Here is a 17,820-nt window from a genome sequence, read left to right as displayed (position 1 = left end):
TTTTTGTCTTGGTTGACTTTATCAGAACACTTCTGGGTTTCCTTTTGCCCATTTCAACCTGGGAAAGGTGTCATTTCTCTGGCAAATTCCTAGTGTTCAGTCAGAGGAGGACTGATATTTCAACCCACTGTCAGATTCCCATTTCATCCCTAATGAAGAAGGCCAAAAACAGCTAAAATTCCTCACCTTGGGTCTGACTTTTCCTTCAAGGGCAAGAGGACACTAGGTAAGGAAGGACTTGTTTGTATACCATTAGTATAAGGAAAAAATTAATGTCTGATATAGCAGACATGTAAATTAAAAAAAAAAAAAAAAAAAAGACTGAACTGTAGTGTGTTCCAGGGTGAAAAAAAGAAAAATGCTTAAGAATTAAAAGAGACAAAGGTAGGGAGGATAAGCTGGAAGTGACCTTTATTTTGACATTTGTGTGGGCTAAACCAGACTATGAGAGATTTTGGTCCAGGCAGTTTTAGATAGAAAGTCTAGGTGCTTTCTAAAAGTGTGTTTTTGCTTTGTTTTTTTACAAATACACATCCAGATCACATTTCCGGAACCTTCTTATTAGTGTCAGATTGTGTTGATTCAATTATAAGGTTCAGTTTTAACCTAATAAAGGCCTTTTGTTGGGGTGGAATGGATATATATGGCAAAGGCTGGAAATTTTCCAAGCCATTCAGTGGATTACAGCTTCACTGTTGAATACTATGAATGTGATTGTCCTGCCTGTGGAAAAATCTAATTATTGTGTTTCTCTGAACTTAGGGCTATAAAAGAGAGAGGGAGAGAGAAAATGTGCCCTTCCACCTCACATCCGGCAGCCAAAGTTCTCTGTCTCCATCTCATCCCAAAGCCAGATCACCAGCTTCCTCCCGACTTTGGTGAGTGAAATATAAGAGCCTGGCAGTGTTGTTCCATGTTGGATAATCAGTAGTGTCTGTCCTCTGAAAAGAAACTGTTCTCCCCACACTGTTTAGCCTTCTCTTAGGGTGTAACATTTTTCCTCAGAGGAAAGAAAAAAGAAACCTGGAATGAGCCTCTAAAGCAAATGCTTCTGTGTTCGCCATGTAAGAGACATGTTCACACAGCTGAATACCTTCGTTTCTCTTGCTATTGGTATTCCAAGACTATTCATGGCACAGATGTGGAGAAAGGGGGGTTCTGGAGAGCCTGTTCTCATGTTCCCTCTTCTCTTTGTCTGCTGCCCAGGCTCCCGTCCAAGTCCTTTCCCCATCTGCCCGGCACCCCCAGACCAGCACCCTCCACACCTCCTGGACCAGTCAAAGCTGCCCCTGCTCAGCTCCGGCCCCCCTCCCCCGGCAACATCCGCCCTGTCAAGAGAGAAGTCAGAGTGGAATCTGAGAGAAAAGACCCTGAGAAGGAATCTCAGAAAATTGCCAGTGAGCCCTCACTAAAGGGCAGAACACCTTTGGTGAAAGTAGAAGAGTCCACAGTTGAAGAGGGGACACCAGACGAAACAGAGCCTGCCCCTGGTAGGAATCCACTGACTGGTGGTGCAATGGGGGCTGCTTGCACTCTTCTTTCTCTCCTGCCCTGCTTTTAATTAGCCCTTCCTCCTTCCCTCTCTTCCTTTCTTCCTTCCCTCCCTTCTTTGCTCCCTTTTTGGGCACTTGGAAATTTTACTCTTAAGACTAATTTGGGGACCTTTTCTTAAGTATAATTTCCTTACATATAAAGAAGGAATCATCCATCCAACAGCCTATTGTTAGAGCCACAGCATATTTGTTTCATGTATGGTTTAGGATTCCTTTCATTGGCTGACTCCAATAATTTGAAAAAATGTGGTATTCAGAGCACCTGCATCAGAATCATTTATTGGTTGCTGTGTAACAAATTATTCCAAAACTTTGTAGTTTATAACAACAGTTACTGTATCATGCAGAGTCTTGGAAGAGGAATTTGAGAGCAGTTTAGCTGAGTTGTTAGAGGATGACTCACACACAGGGCTGTCGGCAGGTGGCCGGTCGTTTCCTGACACATGGACCTCGCCATTCGGTTATTTGATGTCCACACAGTCTGTCTGCTCTGTTGGCTTTCCCCAGCTGAGTGACCTGGGGGAAACACAAGAAGCCCACAGTATCTTTTATACCTAATCTCAGAAGTCTCACATACACAGAAGTCACGATTTCTGTCACACAGTTCATTAGAAGCAGGTCACTAGCTTCAACTCACACTCAATTGGAGGGGATTAGTCTCTACCTTTTAGAAGGAGGATTTTCAAAAAATTCATGGAAATATTTTTCAGCCACCTGTATAATGTTTCATACTATAGAACCCTGCCCCTACCTCAGACCTATTAAATCAGGATATGTTGTGGATCCATAGACTCTGATACTAAGCTCGTCTGACTCCTGTGCAGGATTGCCAGAAAAAACAGTGGCAGTTATCCTGTGTGTGGGCTTCCCTGGTAGCTCAGATGGTAAAGAATCTGCCTGCAATATGGGAGACCCAGGTTCGATCCCTGGGTGGGGAAGATCCCCTAGAGAAGGGAATGGCTACCCACTCCAGTATTCTTGCCTGGAGAACCTCATGGACCGAGGAGCTTTGTGGACTGTAATTTATGGGGTCGCAAAGAGTCAGACACGACTGAGTGACTAACACGTCACTTATACTTCACGTCCTACATGCCCTTTAGTTTGAGGACCACTGGCTTAGCCTGTATGACTGACAGAGATCAGAACTTGTTCCAGGAGACCCAGTGGATCTCATCTCTACCAGACTAACCAGATGCTGTCTAGAAGTTTAAAAATCACCTGGAGCTAGAAATTCAGTACATCTTGTTGAAAACTGTCTTCATCCAAAAGTTTTCACTTTAAAACTTAATTTGAAGATTGTGGGTGAGGGCAAAGAAAAAATAGATGACTCAAGACAAATGATAATGTTGTTAAGGGAATGGGAGAGTCCAATATCTGTTTACATGTAAAGAGGGAGAAGAGAAAGGCCAAAAAATGTCCTGAGGACAAAGAAAAAACTTGTGGGAGCAGGAGAATTGTAAATCTTGAAAGGAGGGTCTGGAGTGGTCAGGTGCATCTCGCCATGATGCCTGGGGTTGGGGGTTGGGAGGGTTCCCTGCTGCACAAGCCCTCTAGGTCCTTTCCCTGAATCCAGATAAGGTCAGGGAACTGCTCTAATTGTGCATGTTCGCATTAGGACTGGCAGTGGAGACCTGCCCTGTCTAAGGAGCATGGATGCTGGTTCATTCCTTCTCAGACCTGGAGACAGTGCTGGGTGGACCTAAGGGATCTCTTGACTGTTGTCTTCCCAGCCTGAACCTAGGCTCGTAGTAGGGACACTGGCCATGGTCATAGAAAGGCTTTAGTCCTCTAATGATAAACAGTCACTTAAGGAATTTTTTTTTTTAACGTAATGAAAGACAAATGGGAGCTCTCGTTTTCTTGTTTTGTTAGGGTTATAACTTCCTACAGAACCTAACTTGAGGCTCTATATTCAGTACACGTTCAATATGTGTTGTTAACTGTGTAAAAATAAGACTCAGTGACAGTGTCAGCTTTGGATGTCTCCCTCGCACATGAAGCTTTTTGTTACCTGTTGCCCGGTTACAGATAGAATACAGTGAAACCCTGAGAATGCGCCATAATAAACATTCCCTTTTCTTTTATAATGATGAATTCTAGGCCTGGGGTCTGGGGGATGCTAGTTTTTGTTTTGTTCTTTGGCTTTTGTTTCCAACTGGCTTTCTTCTTGTACCTGTTTGTACAGCTGCTCCAACGGCAGCCTCAGCCCCAGCTCCAGCCCCAGCCCCAGCCTCCACCCCAGCCCCGACACCAGCCCCGTCATCCACTCTGACTGCCGGTGCTTCTCCAAAAACCTCTGCGGGCACCACCGACCCAGAAGAGGCCACAAGGCTGCTGGCTGAGAAGAGGCGGCTGGCCCGAGAGCAGAGAGAGAAGGAGGAGAGAGAGAAGAGGGAGAAGGAAGAACTCGAAAGGTAATGGAGTGACACTGCTCAGGGACACCCTTGTGACACCTTGGATTAAGTCTTCAGAAGAAGTGGTAGTAGTGTTGAAGGTGAATCTGTATAAGTTGTTACAGAATTATTCTCACCTGGTGTTCCTCTGATGATTAAGCAACTTTTCAAGTCACATTTTCCTTTGATAACGACAATACAACAAAATTGATGGAGAAAGGTTTGAAGAAAAAAAAAATCATCCATAATCCTACCAAATTTCAATAAGTACATTTTGATTCACCCTGTCCAGTCTCTGAACAGTGTGTGGGTGTATACACATGCCTATATACAGACACACATTTTCATGATTGTAACCACAATAGAGGTGCAGTTGTACAGTCTGAGTTTTTTTTTTAATCTTAACATCTTGCTCATCTCCATGTTTCCTCATTATCTGATTATTTTAAAGCTGTGTAATAAAAGTTCATGTTTTCTTCTTTCCAGATAGAATTCCTCTCATAGGGTAGCTGCTGGGAGATAAAGTGCCCCATGACCGCCTGCCAGACAGTATGCCAGGGGCACTTTGCTTAGTTGGCCTCCTTCTGGAGCTAATAAGGTTAATGTTAATATAACTGTTCTTCAAATAGGCAGAACTGCTTCTCAGGAAAGTGTGCTGGGCCGCCATCTTGGACATGCACTACCGTTGGTCCCAATAGGGAGCTTACGTGGTCCGTCTTCCCCCGTCCTGCTGCAGAACGTTATAACTTCTATTTATTTACAGAAACTGGGAGGGGAGTGTTAAATTCTTTACTAAAAGTTAACATTATTGGATTAAACAAGTCTGAGCCGATCCTTAAAAAAACAAGCTGCCCTCAGAATATGAGTGGTTACATTTTGCTTCTGTTTCCCACGAGGCCCCATGAGGTGGGGGAGAGAGTGGCTTCACATGTATCCAAGTGGAGACTGTGTGGCAGACCTCCCAACGAACCGTCCTTGAGATAACCGCCCGCTCCAGCCTCGCCAAGGAACTCCCCTCACTTTCTTTTGTCTCGATTGGTCTGTCTTCCAGACAAAAGCGAGAAGAACTGGCCCAGAAGGTAGCTGAAGAGAGAAGCCGCCGAGAGGAGGAGGCCCGCCAGCTGGAAGCTGAGCTAGCCCGGGAGCGCGAAGAGCAGCTGCGGCGGCAGGAGGAGGAGCGGGCCCGGCGCGAGCGGGAGGACATGGAGCGCATCCGGAGACAGGTAGCGGGGTCCGGCTCGGGCTGGGAAGCAGCCCTGGCTGCGGATGGCGCGAGCGGCAGCTCAGACGAGCAGAGCGAGGTGTCCCGCGTGTGGTGAGGCGCGCTCTGAGTCTCCGCGCGCCATCCTAGTTCTCGCGTCCCGTGCCCCGGAATTTCGGGGCAGCGGGCAAAGCCAGCTTGTGCCTATGAAGCCGATGCCGACTTCTCATTTTCAGAAGGAAGAAGAAGCTCGTGTTCGGGAAGAAGCAGAGAGGGTTCGGCAGGAGCGGGAGAAGCATTTCCAGAGAGAAGAGCAAGAGCGCCTGGAGAGGAAGAAGGTATTTGGGACACTCAGTGTTCTCCTCCTTCCTAGAATGAACCAGGCAAACGGTGGAGAGACTGGCTCACCACATTCAGAAAACAAATGTGTCTTGCCCATTCTACGTTCTCTAAAATAGCTCGGTATCAGTATTCTCCTCCAAAGAAATCGGTCTTGGTGTTTTCAGTCCTCACCAAAAACAGTTACTTCCAATTCATGTGGCCTAAGCCGATTCCAACATTTCTGTGTGTGTGCTGTGCCAAGCTGCTGTGTCTGAGTCTTTGCGGACCCTGTGGACTGTAGCCCTCTAGGCTCCTCTGCCCACAGGATTCTGGAGGCAAGAATACTGGAGCCGGTTGCCATTTCCTCCTCTAGGGGATCTTCCCAACTCAGGGGCAGAACCTGTGTCTCTTATGTCTCCTGCATTAGCAGGCAGGTTCTTTACCATGAACTTTTTTTAATAACTCCAATTAAGACAAAAACAATATTTTCCTAAAATAATAGAACTATTTGGTGCCCTGCTATTTAGTCAGTGAAATGCACCAGGCTAGTTTTCTTCCTTATCAGTTCTGTTTGCGCAATTCTTCCTTTCTTGTAGCGACTTGAGGAGATTATGAAAAGAACCAGAAGAACAGAAGCTTCAGATAAGGTATTGAGATGGCCATTTTTGAAACTATTCTTAATGGTTTTGTTTTTTTAACTTGTAATTTTAACATTAAAAATTCTTTTTTCTTGGCTAGAAAACTGTTGATCAGAGAAATGGAGATATAACCAAAGGAACTCCCACTGGAGGAACAGGTATGTATTTCAGTGAACTCAAGTCAATGCAGAATTTTTGAATTGACTCTAGAGGTCAAGATAAGCATTGGTTTTAAAATAAAACTCATTCATTCACAGAAGCTTAGGTGTATCTCATCTAATCTACAAATAAATCCCCTTTATCTAAAAATCTCTAGCATTTCTTGCAGATTTTTTCACATTTGGTTAAACTCTAATGGAGTGTTTGATATCTTAAGTGATTTTATATCATATACTTCTTCTATTATGTATATATTTTTGTGTCCATATCTGATATATGTACCTTTATAGGTATGTATAGTGGTGGATGGTTTAGTCGCTAAGTCATGTGCAACTCTTGTGACCCCATGGCCTATAACCCACCAGGCTTCTCTGTCATGGGATTTTCCAGCCAAAAATACTGGAGTGGGTTGCTATTTCCTTCTCCAGTATATATACACATTAAAATTAATTTTCTTTGAATATACAATTGAATATGATTTGGAGACACGGGTTTGATCCCTGGGTCAGAAAGATCCCCTGGAGAAGGAAATGGCAACCCATTCCAGTATTCTTACCTGGAGAAGTCCATGGACAGAGGAGCCCGGTGGGCTACATAGCCCATGGGGTCACAAAGAGTCAGACACGACTATAGGACTAACACTGTCACCATCTGCTAAAGGAACCAGTATTTATATTTGCTATTAAAGACATTAAACTTTTTGTACTTACAGCAGTTCTCAGAAAAAGATTTAAGTGTTATTTAAGTTCTGATTTCAGAAGACAGTTAAAATTTGAAAATTGTTGAAATTTCATTAGAAAATTATTCATATGCCATAGGCTTTGGCCAGAGATGATTAATTTCTTGGTGATTTTAAATCAAATTTGATGTAAATAAAAATAAAACTTCATGATTTTATAGAAGGGTGGTTGGTCAATAGTAAATTATTCAGTTTTCTTCTTTCATCATCTGTAATGTCTCTATGAAGAGAAAGGACCAGAAATACCTGTTTCTTTTGCTGGTTTTTTTTTTTTTTTTAAAGACAAATGAAATTATTTACATGAAAAAACATTCTGTATAAACTCAAGGGATTTTTAAATGTGAAATTTTGGGTTTAGGGATTTGGTTTTACTTCAGTAGAGGCTTTCCTCGGTCCTTTAGGTCATGATCCCTTCTTAATAGTGTTTTCATGCTCTTTTTATTTTTAAATATTTGTTTGACTGTACCAGATCTTAGTTGAATTTGGCATGCAGGATCTTTAGTTGCAGTATTTGAATTCCCAGTTGGATCATGTGAGATCTCATTCCCTGACCAGAAACTGAACCCAGCCCCCTGCCTTATGGAGCATGGAGTCTCCCAGTCACTGGACCACCAGGGAAGTCCCCATGCTCTTTTAAAGATGCCCTAATTATATTTGTTTGGAAAACAGCCTTAATGGTTGCATGTTAACCCCACTGTATTTTTAACAGGTTGTCTCCAGGGATGTTGTAATAGATGCAGGCTTGAAGCAGGTGTGGCACCCAGTGAGTGATCAGAATGTGCATTTTAGGATGTAAATTGTACCAACTCAGGATTATTTGAGGAGCTGATGCTGTAGACTGCAGAGCTAAACAAACAGCTCCTAGTTTGTATGTTTTTTTTCCCAATCTTTCTTCTTTCTGCTATTTCCCTATCAATTCTTTTGATATTCTTTTTACCTCACTTCTGGAACGAATAATGGTGAGAGGGAAGGTGAAACTTGTCAGTCATCATACCTGTGTTTATCATCACTAATAATCAGTTTGATTTAGTACTGCTAGAAAGAGGCCTGAGGATTATCTAACGTGTGTTCCTCTTCTCCCAGTCTCTCATGTGGTTGAGGGCTAAATGGTATTACCAGTGCTCCAAAGAGAATTCTAGGCTAGGCCAGCAGGTGAATTTGCAGACCTATCAGAAGTCTTCTCAGAAGCTATGTTACCAACTTTTTCAAATTTTGACAGCTTTTAAGTTGTCAATCTGTTCTTTGCTTCAGTTACTAAGTCTGGCAGTTTCATTCAGTTTGTACTAGGCTGTGAAATAACACTTCTTTGCGAATTATTTCACTTATTCTGACATCAAGCTGAAACCTTAAACTGCCACAAAGGTCCCTGAAACTATGATCTACATAAGTTTTATAAGACTTTATATAAACCTGGCCCAGATTTTTAAAGTCATTTATCAATACTATTGGCTTACGCTAGACTCCAGCAAGGAGCGTTGAATGACTAGGTATCATAGTTAGGAACAATTCACTGGCTTTCCATGCATGAAATCCATACCATTCTTAAGTGTGACCAAATAGGGTAAAACCACTTTTCACCACTTACGGTATTTCATGATTATTTGCTCCAAATCCTTCAGTAATCATTTGTTCAGCATCAGCTTGGCCAAGTCAACATACTACTGCCTTCATCAATTGCTGTGATCTCAGTATTATATACTTTGCCCAAAATCAATTGGGTGCAGGCAAAAATAATAGCAGCACTAGTTTCCACGCTTACAATGTGCCATGCAGTGTTCTTAGTACTCTTACTAAGTACAAGTGTTCTAAGTACATTTACTTCTCACAGTAGCCTATGAGGTAGGTACTATTATCCATGAGGAAACCAAGGCAGAGAGCATTTATGGCTTGCCCAAGGTCACACAGCTTGTAAGTGGCAGAGCCAGGACATAAATCCAAGCATTCTGGCTGCTGGGCTTTGGGTTTGATAGTAGAGTAGTTGTAACCCTTTATCCCATCATCTTCGCTATGTCCAGCAGTATCTACACTTCCAAATATGACAAACTCTCCAGGATCAGAGGAACCAGAGGCCAGCACCCATGTGGTTACATCTCACCAATCAAAAGTGACTGTGGACAGGTGAGTTAGACAACTGGGGCTTTTCTTAGCACATTAGAGCAAAGCACGAGAGTTTTATAGTTTTTGCATATCACTGTGTCCTCTGAACATTTAATAATTGGTCATCCAAAGCATATGGTATGATTAGTCCTCTAATTGTGAACAAGACTGGGTGGAGGGGTTGGGTAGTAGTGGAAGGGGAAAAGGAAGTCAGCTGTTGAGTCAAACCTGGGGTTGGTGCTGCCATTATAGCTTGTCAGCACACGCAGGCCTGGAAGGTGACGGAGTTGACATCCGTCAAGGAACAAGGGCTTTGAAGATGTATTCTTCTTTTGCCAAAACTTGTACTTAAAAAGTCTCTGTGGGATGAGAACCGAAACTCTCCCTGGTTACAGAGAGCCCACTTGTATTGGGCAAGAATAGGATGGCAGGCATTCAGTGTGTGTGCATGCATGCACACTCATATAGACCATGGTGCCAAGCTTCCTCTCTGTTCCGTGATACAATAGTGGGAAAGCACCACACCATCATAGTCTGAATCTGTATAATAATTTTATGTTCTTTTCCACAGCACTCTTACAAATAATATTTTCACTGTACCCTGCAATGCCTTGTGATGCAGTTAGGTCAGGCATCTTTATTTTTCTCCTAAAAGAAGAGGTTTAATAGTTAACAAAAAACGTACCAAAATATCCATATCAGAAATGCTTTAGAATATGTTCCACAAAGTCAATATATTCTCACTGACTGAGGAAAGTAAGCTATATCCTCGATACAGGGGCAGAGAAGCAAAGATTCCTCAAAAAAAAAAAAAAAGAGGGAGGGGGACAGTGGAAAGTTTCTGGTCCTGTTTTTCTCATAATGCTGTTTTGTACACTGCCTGGCTATTCAATTTCTTCCTGACTATCTCCATCTTCCTAAAACATGAACATAATTGTATAGGTTAAACTTACTAAAGTTCAAGTTGCTGGCATTACTGACAGAGACCTGATTTTCTGATCTCTTCCAGAGACCTGTCTATAGCTAAACATTCAGTTAATAATCAATGTATATTAAAAGTTAAAACATTCACAATTTATGCCTCATTTTCCATTTGAAGACTAACTCCTGTCAAGCAGGTCATTTTCTTATGAGCACTGAACAAATCATGAAGCTTGCAAATATGTTTACTTTTGCAGTTAGGTAAAATCAACAGTAAAATTAATCTAGCATCCGTTTGATGCACAGGCATTGTTTTGTCACATTGTAAAGCATAATAATGAACATATAACCTAAAAAGGGCTTCTGATTTGGTTATGGAGTGTGTAGAGGGAGCAAAAAACCTAAAAGAAATTACAAGTAGGAAATTAAGGATTTCATGGTCAATTGAATGTATCTCAAAAATCCAAGCTATTAAGCATGAATTGATAAGAATCAAGATAGGGTCAGAGGCAGAGTTAAGGGGCAAAGATGAGAAGGTTTGTCTAGAACAATTAACCTATACAATTATGTTCGTGTTTTAGGAAGCTAGAGATAGCCAGGAAGAATTTGTACAAAATTCAGACAGTGTACAAAACAGCATTATGAGAAAAACATAGGACCAGAAATCATGTAGCCAGTCTGGAATGTAGACTGTCTCTCAGTACTTATGCAACTTGTACAAATTATCCCCCTCACCCCCAAGTTATAATCTCCTCATCCTTGAAGTAAACATCCTAATAAGGGCTATTTTTATTAGACAAAGGGATGTAAAATGCCTGCAGTAGAAATTGTTATATGTATGTAGAATTATTGATAATGATCTATTCTAATTGATAAATTGTTTTCTTAAGTTTAAAAACAGATTTTTTTAAAAGTATAAATATGTTGGAACTCATTTTTATTAAAAATGATATCATTCTGATTTATTATAAAAGTTTTGGGTTGTCCTAAGAATGTTTTCCAGTTTTAATACTAACTCCTTTAATTTTGATTTTTCGAACTCCCTAGTACTCCCAGTTTGGAAAAACAACCAAGTGAAAATGGAATATCAGTTCAGAATGAAAATTTTGAAGAAATTATAAACTTACCCATTGGATCTAAACCATCCAGACTAGATGTCACCAACAGTGAGAATCCAGATATTCCTTTGAATCCAATTTTGGCCTTTGATGATGAAGGGACACTTGGGCCCCTGCCTCAGGTAGACGGTGTTCAGACACAACAGATAGCAGGTAAGCTTGCCTCAAACTCCCTTCAGTAAACGTCAGAAATAGGTGACACCGAAGAGGGAAGGAGAAGGGAATGGCAACCCACTCCAGTATTCTTGCCTGAAGAATCCATGGACAGAGGAGCCTGGTGCGCTATGATCCATGGAATCGCAGAGTCAGACATGACTTAGCGACTAACAGTTAAGAGGGAGTGAACCTTCTGCTGTATGACTCTGGCGCACTTTGTCCTTCAGGGGACCAGATACGCTTCATGGAAAAGGCTGCATGGGTCATAGAAATTGAATTTTGAGTTGTGTTGGGCAACTTCTAGGGCCCCTCTTATTCTCCCACTTGGTGTAGAAATTCAGGCTGCACCTGTGGGTATCTGTGGGCCTCCCCTCACAGAGCGACATTCACTGCCCAGAGACACTGCTGGTCAGAACGTGCTTTATAGTAAGACAAAAACTTAACCATAACTGAGTGGCCAGTGAACCATCTGTTCACTGGAGACAAAGTTTGTTTGGTTTCTGTTTCATCTTTCTCAGTTCTAAAGATATTTGAAGACTGCCAACAAATGGCTCAGATGGTAAAGAATCCCCCTGCAATGCAAGAGACACGGATTCAATCCCTGGGTCGGGAAGATCCCCTGGAGAAGGGAATGGCTACCCACTCCTGTTTTCTTGTCTGGAGAACCCTATGGACAGAGGAGCCTGGCAGGCTGCAGTCGATAGGGTTGCAAAAAGTTGGACATGACTGAGCAACTGTCACTTTTTTCACTTTCAGCATGTTCTCCCATGATTTTTCTCGTTTGGCACAGCAACCTGGGATAACATATTATTGTCCTTTTTACGTGTAATGAGATAACAATTTGGGTAACAGGACCAGTATAGGAGTATACTGAGCCCAGGGGCATTCCATTCCTAGTTGAGTAACTGCAGCTGTTGACTCTCTCAGACCCTTTGGGACTTACAGTTAAGCTGAAGTCATTGTGCAAAAAGAACAGTATCTTTACAGGACCCAGAAACAAAAACACAAAAAATTGCCAACTCAGTGCTGCTAGTGACTCAACAGCACAGTCTCCTCAGGCTCAAGAACAAATTGGATAATCCAGCTTCATCTCTTTTCAAACCTCTTGGAATTCTGTCAACTTCTCTCTCTCCCAGCACCTCACTTTCACATATTGACCAGCATCTCTCTATACTGTCATAACAGCGCCAGGCAAATTCAGGATGTTTAGATGAGTCAGGAAAGCACTACTTGTGGTCAAATTGTTTTGTATTAGATTGCAACAAATATTTTTAGATTTAAATATATTAGATCTAACAAATATTTTCCGTTTTAAAACTGGTTGAAAAAGCCAATTTTGAACCTTTATACAAATGAAACTAGTCTTTTTCTCCTCCTCTAAGATACTGACCTTGGGCCTGTAACTTTGTTTTAGTGATCTACTTTTTTAGATTATGAAAGGAAGAAGGTCCACTGTAAATGAAAGCTATTAACACCTGACATTCTGTTAAATTAAGCCTTTGAGAACAATCTGATTACCTATGTGTTGATAGAAACACTCCTGGTACAGCTTCCTCCTTTGTCATGTCACAGATTCACAGAGATGTAAGGAATGTGCAGATGACTTTGTTTCATTTGCCAGGTTTTAAATCACCTTTTGATTTAAAGGTGATTTAATGATTCACCTGTCATTTCATTCCCACTCTTTTCTAGGAACATCGTCCAGTGTCTGCATTAGTAGGTGGTGTTAGGGGTTATTTTTGTTCATGGCTACTTATCAACCATCATTTATTTCAGCTTCAACATATGACTGGAGCCTGAAGCATCAGGTACTGAGGATTCAAGACCAATGAATGTAAAGTTTCTAATCCCAAAGCAAAGTACAATTGACTTAACACAGTTTGAGAAAGCAAATGATATATAGCCTAAGTTAAAGAAAGGACATATGTCTTCCTATTAGTGGTATAATTCACTTAGAAGACCAGGAATCCTGATAAAATTGCCTGTTCATGTGTAAGACAGTGTATAAAAAGCATGGTAAAGTTTTAGGAACATAACGATAAGATATTACTGTAGTATTTTCTAAGACTTTAGATAAATGTCATATTAATCTGTTCTTTCTTGTCTCCTAATATAGAAGTTATATGAGCATTTCTTCTGAAGAACCAAAGCAGAAATTTAAAAAGAATTTCTACAGTTAATGGAATTCCTTCCATGCTGCAAAGGAGCATCTTCCCTTTCTCCAGTTTTCTAAAGATTTCTTGACCATCATTTTGAAAAGATTTTATTAAAACTAGCTAAAGACAACAGACTGGAAAGCTTTTCTAATAATTTTCGCCAGTAGAGAAAAAAAAAATGCTCCTTGTTCTTCAGTACTTTAAAGTGGCTTTTTCCAGTGTGCTCCTTCTTAGGAAATCAATATTTTTCTGCATTCTTTAAAAGATGAGACCATTTGGCTATCAAAAATGGGCTGAGTAGGCATGATTTTTCACATAGATATTTTGGTCTTTAAATGCTAACATGTAAAATTGACACAAATTTTTACCTTTTACAATATAATACTTGAAAATATAAGTACCTCTTGGTTCCACAGGTAGAGTCAGTAGGAGAGGTGTTTAAATTAAGCCTGTTTGTTAAAATATTATTGCAAAAAGCTCTATTTGTAGAGGCAGATTACCAGGTTCCTGTAAATGCAACTTGTACATGGACATTCTGCAAACCCCGCTGTCCCATTCTTGCATCTTTTTGCTAAAGCATACTTGTTTTAAAATGTGAAAAAATTATTTTTTCTAGAGCAAGAAAATAATTTACTGTCCTCTTAAATAATGTATTTATAAAGTTTTTCAGAAAAACTAATCAAATAAATTAGAACAATGTGATAACATTACAGATTTGATTTATGAGATGCATTCCTTATATTACTGTGAGAGAATGTTGCTGATAATTCAGGGCTATTTCTGAAGTCTGTTTATTGCTGCTGTCCCCAGTGTTGATGGGACTTATCTTTGCCTTACTGGATCTCAAATTATGTGCGAGGGAATGAAGATTTACTATTTCTTTAAATTAAAAAATAAAAAGAATTTGGTTTTGTTCGTTTAAGAGCAATGAAAAAAATGATGGAATGTTGACTGTGTTTGGCACCCAGGACACTGCAGGACACCTTCATGAAGGTCCTTGTTCTGTGTGACATCCATCAGCTTTCACCCTTCACTTCTGCTGCTGAGCTTGGCTGTACAAACTTGCACTTTCATTTGATGATATGAATTCAATTTTATTTTACCATTTGAGAGACTGTTAGGAACTAAACACTGAAGGAGAGAGAACATTGAGAAAACACATGTTTTATTATGGAGTATTTTTTAAAAATGATAAACTTCTGCCACTAGAGTGTTTTGTTATTAAAAGAGGGGTTGGTTAATTAGATTGAATGAGAGGCTGTTCATTTATTGGACTGTTTCCTTAAAATCCCAATATACCATCTTTAGTAACAGGTGTAATTTGTTAAAACATTAATTTGGGGGTTTTCCCTGTTCTCAGTTGTCCATGTACACATAGTCATATTAAAAGAAAATCTGTTCAAATTGGGTCTTTGTTGTTGTTGTTTAGATTGACCTAGCATGAAAATACCAAATAAAATGTGTTTGACATAGTTTTACTTTTAGGTTTCTCATATGTTATAACTGCACTTAGGTTGATTCTTGAATTTTCCAAATGTTCTTCACTTAACCTCAACCATCTTCCTCTGAACAGGCATACAGAATAGATTTCTTTAAAATTTAGAGCAGGAATTCAATTTTTGCTAGGTTTTCCTTTTTTAATTTATATTTAACTTGAGCAAAATCATTAGCAAACTGAAAGCCTCTAAGTAATCAAGTTTTAATTAGAAGTTACAGAAAAATTGTTAACTCTTTATTTTGTTAGCTACACTGTCAGAGAATGATGACCTTTAAAACAACTGGATTGCTTTCTCTCCAGCCCCTTTAGATCAGTACATATCTACCTACTGATCATAAAGAGGTGCTCAATAAGGACTACATTAAGGGAAGGTCTCAGGGATCAGATATGACCCTCTCCATGGCATGAAGGTGCATGGGCTTTTTGTTTCCTTTTCCACACCATTGTGGTCTGTTTTAGGCCAGTTTAGTCACCAGTCACATGTTCACTTGGTAGATAGCCACAAACCTTTACTGGAAGGTAAGGCTATATGTTTCCTCTTGCATAACTTCACTACCTGGTGGTATATTATAATAAAAGCAAATCTAAAACAGTTCTTTCACATGAACAAACATTAATTCACATGAACGGTCTTTGGAAAGCTTGAGGAAGTTCCTTCTCAAAACCATCAAGGTGTCTATGGGATTATGATTTGCCTCACAGCAGGTAGGACCAAAGTGATATTCTAAAGGCAGGATTAGGTAAACTGATTGGATCAGGAAGCATAGTCCTAAACGGGTGGTTTGGGGGAAGGTGAACCTCCAGGACTCCACCTACGGTACTAATTAAAAACATCACTATGAACAAAGCTAGTGGAGGTGATGGAATTCCAGTGGAGCTATTTCAAATCTTGAAAGATGATGCTGTGAAAGTGCTGCACTCAATATGCCAGCAAATTTGGAAAACTCAGCAGTGGCCACAGGACTGGAAAAGGTCAGTCTTCATTCCAATCCCAAAGAAAGGCAATGCCAAAGAATGCTCAAACTACTGCACAATTGCACTCATCTCACATGCTAGTAAAGTCATGCTCAAAATTCTCCAAGCCAGGTTTCAGCAATATGTGAACCGTGAACTCCCAGATGTTCAAGCAGGATTTAGAAAAGACAGAGGTTCAATTCAGTTCAGTTCAGTCGCTCAGTCGTGTCCGACTCTCCGTGACCCCATGAATAACAGCACGCCAGGCCTCCCTGTCCATCACCAACTCCCGGAGTTCACTCAAACTCATGTCCACAGAGTCGGTAATGCCATCCAGCCATCTCATTCTCTGTCGTCCCCTTCTCCTCCCGCCCCCAACCTTTCCTAGCATTAGACTCTTTTCCAGTGAGTCAACTCGTCGCATGAGATAGAGATCAAATTGCCACTGGATCATGGAGAAAGCAAGAGAGTTCCAGAAAAACATCTATTTCTGCTTCATTGACTATGCCAAAGCCTTTGACTGTGTGGATCACAATAAACTGTGGAAAATTCTGAAAGAGATAGGAATACCAGACCACCTGACCTGCCACTTCAGAAACCTGTATTCAGGTCAGGAAGCAACAGTCAGAACTGGACATGGAACAACAGACTGGTTCCAAATAGGAAAAGGAGTATGTCAAGGCTATATATTGTCACCTTGCTCATTTAATTTATATGCAGAGTACATCATGAGGAACGCTGGGCTGGAAGAAGCACAAGCTGGAATCAAGATTGCTGGGAGAAATATCAATAATCTCAAATATGCAGATGACACCACCCTTATGGCAGGAAGTGAAGAGGAACTCAAAAGCCTCTTGAAACTGAAAGAGGAGAGTGAAAAGTTTGGCTTGAAGCTCAGTATTCAGAAAATAAAGATCATGGCATCTGGTCCCATCACTTCATGGGAAATAGATGGAAAAACAGTGGAAACAGTGTCAGACTTTTATTTTTTGGGGCTCCAAAATCACTGTGGATGCTGATTGCAGCCATGAAATTAAAAGACGCTTACTCCTTGGAAGGAAAGTTATGACCAACCTAGATAGTATATTAAAAAGCAGTGACATAACTTTGCCAACAAAGGTCCATCTAGTCAAGGCTATGGTTTTTCCCGTGGTCATGTATGCATGTGAGAGTTGGACTGTGAAGAAAGCTGATCGCCGAAGAATTGATGCTTTTGAACTGTGGTGCTGGAGAAGACTATTGAGAGTCCCTTGGACTGCAAGGATCCAAGCAGTCCATTCTAAGGGAGATCAATCCTGGGTGTTCATTGGAAGGGCTGATGCTGAAGCTGAAACTCCAATACTTTGGCCACCTCATGTGACGAGTTGACTCACTGGAAAAGACTCTGATGCTGGGAAGGATTGGGGGCAGGAGGAGAAGGGGACGACAGAGAATGAGATGGCTGGATGGCATCACCGACTCGATGGACATGAGTTTGAGTGAACTCCGGGAGTTGGTGATGGACAGGGAGGCCTGGCGTGCTGTGATTCATGGGGTCGCGGAGAGTCAGACACTACTGAGCGACTGAACTGAACTGAACTGAGCTTGCAGGATCTGCCATATTCTTTTACCTCATGCATATTCCCTCTCAGCCTTTCTAGACAACCACTGATCTCTCAAGCTCCATTCACTAATGAAAAGTTACTAACATCCTTTCTGCTGATTAAAAGTGATACAGATTTAGATAGCAATGTTTAAAGCCACCATATTGGGGTCCTTCAAATCCTACCTGTCCTACCCCCACAGTAAGATTAAACAGGTATAGTTTATATATACATGTATATGTACTCTCTTGAGAGTCCCTTGGACAGCAAGATCAAGGAAATCAAATCCTGAATAATCATTGGAGGGACTGGTGCCGAAGCTCCAATACTCTG

The 17,820-nt window shown here is 41.0% G+C and overlaps 1 protein-coding gene across 4 annotated transcripts in view; it reads left to right on the top strand.

The window, feature by feature from the left end:
• The window catches only part of MAP7 (microtubule associated protein 7), a 177,797-nt gene extending 163,638 nt beyond the window's left edge, over positions 1 to 14,159 (top strand). For 2 of the 4 annotated variants that reach the window (XM_055432821.2, XM_055432818.2), the window contains 10 exons: positions 763 to 878; positions 1,207 to 1,490; positions 3,739 to 3,967; positions 4,998 to 5,169; positions 5,384 to 5,485; positions 6,065 to 6,115; positions 6,207 to 6,264; positions 9,020 to 9,122; positions 11,070 to 11,293; positions 13,413 to 14,159. In XM_055432821.2, coding sequence (XP_055288796.2) covers positions 763 to 878; positions 1,207 to 1,490; positions 3,739 to 3,967; positions 4,998 to 5,169; positions 5,384 to 5,485; positions 6,065 to 6,115; positions 6,207 to 6,264; positions 9,020 to 9,122; positions 11,070 to 11,293; positions 13,413 to 13,423 — 1,350 coding nt within the window. In that variant the 3' untranslated portion in view covers positions 13,424 to 14,159. The remainder of the gene's footprint in view (positions 1 to 762; positions 879 to 1,206; positions 1,491 to 3,738; positions 3,968 to 4,997; positions 5,170 to 5,383; positions 5,486 to 6,064; positions 6,116 to 6,206; positions 6,265 to 9,019; positions 9,123 to 11,069; positions 11,294 to 13,412) is intronic. The other 2 variants (XM_055432820.2, XM_055432819.2) reach the window with 2 other exon arrangements.
• Positions 14,160 to 17,820: the final 3,661 nt, after the last annotated feature.

Source organism: Moschus berezovskii, chromosome 10 (assembly GCF_049115385.1).
Source record: "Moschus berezovskii isolate FMDL1 chromosome 10, NW_MosBer_1.0, whole genome shotgun sequence".
Taxonomy (NCBI): domain Eukaryota; kingdom Metazoa; phylum Chordata; class Mammalia; order Artiodactyla; family Moschidae; genus Moschus; species Moschus berezovskii.
The sequence above is the reverse complement of the archived record's forward strand: the minus strand, read 5'-3'. Positions and strand labels throughout refer to the sequence as shown.